The 8,126-nt window shown below is 50.8% G+C and overlaps 1 protein-coding gene across 1 annotated transcript; it reads left to right on the forward strand.

Annotated features, from left to right (window-relative positions):
• Positions 1 to 542: 542 nt before the first annotated feature.
• Positions 543 to 2,346, forward strand: CBY3 (chibby family member 3). The gene is made up of 2 exons (XM_059695429.1): positions 543 to 1,168; positions 1,733 to 2,346. Exon 1 carries the CDS (start codon positions 543 to 545, stop codon positions 1,050 to 1,052), a length of 510 nt encoding a protein of 169 aa, XP_059551412.1. The 3' UTR covers positions 1,053 to 1,168; positions 1,733 to 2,346.
• Positions 2,347 to 8,126: the final 5,780 nt, after the last annotated feature.

Consider the following 8,126-nt stretch of genomic DNA (forward strand, 5'->3'; position numbering starts at 1 on the left):
CCTCCTCCCCCACCCGGGAGCCCTCCCAGCAGCCACCCAGGGCTCAGAGAGCAGGGGTCTGGTTCTTCATTGGCGTATCTGTCCCCAGGGCCTAACCCAGGGCGGCCTTTGGGAAGATGGTTTCGGGGGACTGCTGAGAGTAGGGCTGTGCAGGGATGGGCTCTCAGTGGCCAAGGCCTGTCCACCAGGCCACGCGATTTGAGGGGGCAGGCGTCACCGAGCAGGCTGCTCAACAATTCTCACCTCGGGCTCTGCTTCTAGGGACTCCGACCCATGACACCCTACATTAGCTTCATCTTTTTTTTTTTTTTTTTTTTTAATATTAGCTTCATCTTGTTCTCTCCCTTAGAACAAATTCCCATCTCGGGCTGTGCGGATGGACGCCCTCCCCCGGCAGTGCCCCTGACTCGCTTTCATCATTCAGAACACCAGGGGCCCCAAGGCTGCGCGACCTCCGGCGTCCTCGCTTCTCCACTCCGGGCGCCCACACGCCGGCCGGGGCCCACCTGGTCCTCGACCCGAAGGCCTCCGGGTGCCCGGCCATGGACCTCGCCAGCGGCCTGCGGGAGCGGCTGCGGCAGTTCTGGGCCGACCACTTCTCGCAGCGCTTCTCGCCCCGGCGCCCGCCGCTGCGCCGCGTCTCCTCCACGTCCACCTTCTACCTGCTGGACCACCGCACGCGCCACGCGGAGCTGGGGCTCGGCTACGGCGCGCCGCGCACGCGCCTCGGCGACCGGGCGTTCGTGTTCCGCAGCGGCCGCTGGGCCGCCGAGGGCCCGCCGGGGCGGCTGAGGCCGGTGCTGCCCGCGCCGGCCTCCGCGGGCTGGAAGGCGCAGGTGCAGCGCGGCGGCCAGGTGCTGCTGGAGGAGAACAACTACCTGCGGCTGCAGCAGGAGGTGCTCATGGACATGCTCACCGAGACCACGGCGCGCATGCACCTGCTGGAGCAGGCGGACGAGGCCCGCCAGCCGGCCGCGCGCCCGGCCGAGGACGCGGCGCAGGCGCGAGGGGGCGGGCGGCGCCCTCACCCGCGAGTCCTGGTGACACAATAAAGCCGGCGCGGGCGGCTCCCGCGCGCCTCCCCTGCCAGCCGCCCGGCGCGTTTGTGGAGCCCCGCGCGAGGGGCCCGGGCGCCCGCGGACCGGCCTCTGGAGCCCGGGGTGGACAGGTGACCGCCGCAGGCAGTCTCGGGACGGGGCGGGAGGGCCGGGCAGGACAGTCGTGTGTGGCCCGCTGGGGACGGGGTGGGAGTCGCGCTTGCAGCAGGCGGGGCGGTGGGGAGGGGGGTGAGTGTGTGGAAATGGGGGGGGGGGGGCGCAGGGGGACAGATAGTGACCTTCTCGCCCGGGGGACGCAGGGCGAAGTCCGGAGTCCGGGAGCCTTGGGCGCTCTGGGAGGGAGGGCGCGGTGAGGCGGGCGCAGCGGGCGGGGTGGGCGACCTTGCACTTGGCTCGGCCGCCCCGAGCGCGGGAGGGGTTCAGCCTGAGCCCAGCGTGAGTGCATTTTACGACCAGGAGGCTGTGCCCGAAAGAAGCTTTCAGGAAACTGGACTCCGCCTCCGCGCCTGGCTGTTTGGGTTTTGGCGAATCGCTTCTCCGTTGCAAGCCTCCTTTTCCTGGATTTGACCAACTCACCTTATTTTAAAATTCTGTGTTAGTTGCCAACATTTAAGAATTCGGATGATCTCACGTTAAAAATTTTCTGTGTTCTCCAGATTTTCTGTGTTCTCCAGGAGATCGGGGAGACTTGGCCTCCCTGGACCTTCGTTCTGTCCAGCAGCAGCTGTGTGGAGCCGACTGTGGCTGTCACCTCCTGGTCAGCTTCACTCCTTTTCCCTTCAGTCGCTCTGATTTGGGTCTTGCTCTGGAGCCATTTTTAGACCATGTTCTCTCCCAGGATGTGGGGGATCCACTCCCCCAACACACACACACACACACACACACACACACACACACACACACATTATATAAGGTGCTGCATGGAGTGAATTGCACTTGTGAGTGACATCGCAGTGCAACGAAGGTGATGACACTGGTCCTTGCAATCTGCAGCCTCTCTCCTGGAACAGGGACAGGCTGTTTTGGTTTCCTCCAGAAATCTGAGTCCCAGGACTCTGGCCCATTTCCCCAGAGCAGTGGTTCTCCACCTTCCTAACGCCGCGGCCCTTTCATACAGTTCCTCATGTTGTGGTGACCCGCACCCATAAAATTATTTTCGTTGCTACTTCATAACTGCAATGTTGCTACTGTTATGAATCGTCATGTAAATATCTGATATGCAGGATGTATTTTCATTGTTACAAATGGAACATAATTAAAGCGTAGTGATTCATCACAAAAACTATGTAATTATATATGTGTTTTCCGATGGTCTCAGGCGACCCCTGTGAAAGGGTCGTTCGACCCCCAAAGGGGTCGCGACCCACAGGTTGAGAACCACTGCCCTAGGGCCATGTTCACATGTTCTCCAGTGAAGGGAGAGACTTTATTCAGCGAAAACAGCTCAGCTGTGAAGCCGCATGGGCGGGAGACAGGGCTGGGGACCTGGGTGTTCCTGCTCACTTCCTGTGTGAGGGCCCAGGAGACGTCTGTGTCCTTTCTGCTCTGGAGCCCCACACCCTGACTGAGCTGGCCACGCTCGTTGCCCTGGGGAGGGACGTGAAAGCAAAAAGCAGGAGCAAAGGACTCTGACTTCCACTCCCTACAGCTTGGAACCCTCTGGAGGTTAAGCTTTGCAAAAATATTTTTGGGCTTGAGGAGGGAGGTGAAAAGGCTGTAGATTTGCCTACAGCAAGAGAAAAGGTGAGCCCTAACATGTTTGGCTCAGTGGATAGAGCATCGGCCTGCGGACTGAAGGGTCCCAGGTTTGATTCCGGTCAAGGGCATGTACCTGGGTTGCGGGTACATCCCCAGTGGGGGGGGTGCAAGAGGCAGCTGATTGATGTTTCTCTCTCATTGATGTTTCTAACTCTCTATCCCTCTCCCTTCCTCTCTGTAAAAAAATCAATGAAGTATTTTTTTTTTTTAAAAAAGAGAAAAGATGAGAAATAGGAGTTGAGATCCTGATTGGTCTCCCATCTTGGAAAAAACTTTTTGTTGTTGTTTTGTTTTTAAAATTGATGTTAGAGAGCGAGAAACATCAATTTGTTGTTTTATTTATTGCATTCATTGGTTGGTTTTTGTATGTTGCCTGACGGGATCAAACTAACACCTTGGTCAGTGGTTCTCAACCTTCTGGCCCTTTAAATACAGCTCCTCATGTTGTGACCCAACCATAAAATTATTTTCGTTGCTACTTCATAACTGTAATGTTGCTACTGTTGTGAATCGTCATGTAAATATCTGATATGCAGGATGGTCTTAGGCGACCCCTGTGAAAGGGTCGTTTGACCGCCAAAGGGGTCGCGACCCACAGGTTGAGAACCGCTGACCTTGGTGTATCAGGTCCGTGTTTCTAAAAAACCTTTCTTGATTCTCCGTTAGCTCTCAGCTGCTGCCCCATTTCTCTACTTCCTTTTATAACAAAACTCCAAAAATCGACTTATATTCTGTCTTCAATTCCTCCCCTCCTTCTTTACTCTTAATCCCCCTCAATTTCAAACTTCTCACCCCACCCCCTCCCCATCCCCACCACCACCACTACCACACTCTCTCTAGCCTGCTCTTGTCAAGGATGCATTACCTCCAGTGTTGTTGAGTCCTTTGGCCATTCCCCATCCTCATCTTGGCCTATCCATCAGCAGTTGATCCCTCCTCCTCCTTGAAACATGTGTCTTCACTTGGCTTCTATGACACCACACTCTTCTGTAACCATGCACCAAGAGGTCACTGGTTACTGGTTCGATTCCCGGTCAGGGCATATATCTAGGTTGTGGGTTTGATTCCCAGCTGGGGTGCATACTGGAGTATAGGAGGTAACCAATTGATGCTTCTCACTCATATCCATGTTTCTCTCCCCATTCCTCCCACTCTAAAAATCAATTTTAAAAAAACATATTATCTGGTGAAGGTTAAAAAAAAGAATTAACCAATGAATGCATAAATAAGGGGAACAACAAATTGATGCTTGAAGTTAAATAAAAAAGCATGCCTTCTCTCCACCCCCAACAAACTAGCACAAATTATCCTTTTTTCCTGCTTTGTTTTCTAACATCTGTCACTATTTGATATGCTGTATATTTTCTTTATCATCAGCCTACTTCCCCCCCCCCTCACACACTAGAATGTAAGCTCCATGGGGCTTTTTATTCTGTTGTCTCCTGTATCTCAATATAGAAAAGCGCTCAACACTTATTAGCCCCCCTCCAAATATTTCTGGAATGAACAAAGGCCCCCAAAAGATGGGTACCGGAGTCCCAGGGAGTAAAAGTGTTTGGCTTTTGACATTGTCACAGATTTCCAATCCTCTAGAGGTGGGGAAGGTGTACCAGGGGCTTTGGGCTTCTGGTTACCTCTGATCACCCACCTCTGATTTTAGCTGCGACTATAGTGGACAGCTGTGTACACAGTCAGCTCCTCATTTCGAGTGCCTGCTTTTCCGCTTCAAGGCTTTCCCCTAAGCCTCAAGCGCTCTCAACCCACAGGTGCAGCCTGGGAGTGCCTTCTGGGCAGCCTTCAACCAGGAAGGGACCACTTTGCTGGATTTTCCATCTGCCTTTGTCATTCTCCTCACTCCTCTCATTTCCTGGAATCAGTTATCAAATAAACTGCACCCAAGTTCTAGGCTCAGGCTCTGCTTTTTTTTCTTTTATTTTTTAAAAAAATAAATTTGAGAATACATGCATTAAAGGTGGGAACAGTGAAAGAAGGAAAGGCTTAGAATAGAAGCAACAACCGAAACCTGTTTGGCTCGGTGGATAGAGCTGCGGACTGAAGGGTCCTGGGTTCGATTCCGGTCACGGGCATGTGCTTGGGTTGCGGGCACATCCCCAGTAGGAGTGTGCAGGAGGCAGCTGATCGATGTTTCTAACTCTCTATCTCTCTCCCTTCCTGTAAAAAATCAATAAAATATATTTTGAAAAAAAAATAGAAGCAACAGGATAGAGCCGGGGTGGGGCTGGCTGCTTTGGCTCACTGGAAAGTTAGAGAAAAGGGGCCTTGGAGATCGGTTCAGGGGTTTAGCCCAGGACAAGCTGACACTGACCATTGCTTTCTAGATTGCGAGTCTGGGGGTGGGGGCTGTGGGGGGAGGACATCCCTTAGGTAGGAAATGCATACCTGTGGGGGAGGAAAGCAGGGGTGAGCCCCGGGAGAGCATGCCTGAGGCTCCGCTTTTTTTGTTGTTGTTTTTTTTTCAAGATTATTCTTTTTTAAAAAATATATTTTATTGATTTTTTACAAAGAGGAAGGGAGAGAGATAGAGAGTTAGAAACAACAATCAGCTGCCTCCTGCACACCCACTACTGGACATGTGTCAGCAACCAAGGTACATGCCCTAGACCGGAATCAAACCTGGGACCGTTGAGTCCACAGGCCGACGCTCTATCCACTGAGCCAAACCGGTTTGGGCTGAGGCTCTGCTTTTATGAGGATTCAAGCTAAGGAAGTGGCACTGGAAGGCAAGCTGTAGGGATGGGAAGCTAGAACTAGATCACCCACCCTTTGGAGGCAACAAAGGCCTCCCCACGAATGGTGAGTGAGTGGGGTGGTGATACCTGTAGTGTCCTGAAGCACAAGCCTCTAACATCTGGTGGATGCAACGAGAAGCTGAAGGGAAACCTTTGTTTAGGCAGTAACTTTGGCACTCGAAAGATGTGGAGGCAGCTGGAATTACAAGGATTATGGAGTTGGCTAGCTTTTCAAAACTGCCTTAGAAACTTTGAAGAAAGAATGACTCAAGTTATCCCACTCAGAGCATGCTGTGCAAGCCAGAAAGTCTCCTAGGGCGGCAGTCACCAACCTTTTGGACCTCACGGACCCCCAGTGGTCCACGGACCCCCAGCGGTTGGCGACCGCTGTTCTAACGCAACACATAAAAAAAAAAAATGCTCATTTCTGCAGCCAGGAGGCAATGCACTGAAATTATGGGAGGCCCCTGATTGAATCACAAAGGCAGCAAAACTGCAAAGGAGACCATGCATCCTCAACAGTTTTCCTGTACTAGAGTCAGGACTTTCAAAGGGAGAAATGGGACCCTGCGGCCTGGAATGGGGAAGTTTGGGTGAATATACATAAGAGACTTGAGATCCCAGTCCATGAAGTGGAGATGCCAGAACTGCCTTGGCCGAGTTATAAAGAAGGGGCTTAAAGCCCTGGCTGTCGTGGCTCAGTTGTTTGGGCATGTCCTGTGCACAGAAATGTTGTGGGTCAGGACACATGCCTGGTCGTGGGCTTAATCCCTGCTAGAAGGCATGCAGGAGGCAACTGATGGATGTTATACTCTCACACTGATGTTTCTCTTTCGCCCCTCTCTCTAAAAATCAATAAACTATTCTCTTAAAATCAATCTATCAATTAGGGGCCTGAAGGCTCAGGAAAGTGGGAATGTGAGAATGGGCTTATTCCGTGAAAACAAGATTTGCCATTTGATTCTGTTTTCTGGGAGCTGCCCAGAGGACGCTCTCTTTGCTAAGGCACTAGGGAAAACAACAGTGATGTGGTCACTGAGTCATTGAGAAGCTGTTGGTGGCTGTCCCCTGTCGGCCACGGTTGACAGCAGGAGATACTGCTGTGGAACTGGGCTTTCTAGTGTTATTTGGAGATGATGGTGACCAGTAAGCCAGGACAAGTGAATAGGGAAACTGAGACAGATATATTTAGGCCTCGAGATAACATCTAGGCCTCAGTTATATTTCAGTTCCAGACCTAGAAAAGCAACAAAACCAAGTGGACAACACCAGGACCAGCTGCAATAATACCCCCCTGCCCTGACACTGACCAATCAGTGACCACCACGATCCTTAAGGAACACACCAGAAAACTGATGACTATTCTGCTGAAACCCTCCCCTGAAACCTCCCGTAAGATTTCCATCTGCAAGGAAGAGATAACTCCAGCCAACATGGCTCAGTGGTTGAGCATCGACCTATGAACCAGGAGGTCCCAGTTCAATTCCCGGTCAGGGCACATGCCCAAGTTGCAGGCTCCATCCCCATGGGGGCCATGCAGGAGACAGCAGATCAGTGAGTTTCTCTCATCATTGATGTTTCTATTTCTCCCTCTCTGAAATCAGTAAAAAGATATTAAATTGAGAAACATGAATCTAAGAGTCAACATTTTAAAATTTGGGCCCTAACCGGTTTGGCTCAGTGGGTAGAGCGTCGGCCTGCCGACTGAAGGGTCCCAGGTTCGATTCTGGTCAAGGGCATGTATCTTGGTTGCATGCATATCCCCAGTAGGGGGTGTTCAGGAGGCAGCTGATCGATGTTTCTCTCTCATCTATGTTTCTAACTCTCCATCCCTCTCTCTTCCTCTCTGTAAAAAATCAATAAAATATATTTTAAAAAATGTTTCTCTCTCATTGATGTTTCTCCCTATTCCTCTCCCTCCCTGTAAAAAAATCAATAAAATATATTTTTTTAAAAATTTGGTAACACATGGATTAGTTAAGAGTACCTGATATTTTGGAGGAATAAGATAGAAAAAGGTAAGTGTTTGATTTTGCTTACAGAGGTATAACTTACCAAATTGCTGTAGGTTATAGGTAGTTCAGTAGAAAAATATCTTATATCTCAAAGACAAAGATTAAAATCCAGTAATATTTCATAAAGAGAGAGGACCCACATGAATAAAACCAGAAATGAAAGTAGGCGAAGTAACAACTGACATCACAGAAGTACAAAGGATTGTAAAAAATATTATGGATGTAGCTGGTTTGTTCAGTGGTTAGAGCATTGGCCCATGGACTGAAGAGTGTTGGATTTGATTCTGATCAAGGGCACCTATCTCAATTGGAGGTTTGATCCCCTGCCCTAGATAAGGGCCCGGGCAGCAGGCAACCAATCGATGTGTCTCTCTCACATCAATATTTCACTCTGTCTCTCCCCTTCCCTTCCACTCTCTCTAAAAATCAGTGGAAAAACAAAAATATATCCTTGGGTGAGGATTAACAACAACAAAAATAGATTCCAGCTGGTGTGGCTCAGTGGTTGAGGGTCGACCTACAAACCAGGAGGTTATGGTTCAATT

Source organism: Myotis daubentonii, chromosome 5 (genome assembly GCF_963259705.1).
Source record: "Myotis daubentonii chromosome 5, mMyoDau2.1, whole genome shotgun sequence".
Taxonomy (NCBI): domain Eukaryota; kingdom Metazoa; phylum Chordata; class Mammalia; order Chiroptera; family Vespertilionidae; genus Myotis; species Myotis daubentonii.

Bases quoted from the DNA above. Each gene is read 5' to 3' on its own strand.
- CBY3 (XM_059695429.1), top strand. From the start codon at position 543: ATGGACCTCGCCAGCGGCCTGCGGGAGCGGCTGCGGCAGTTCTGGGCC.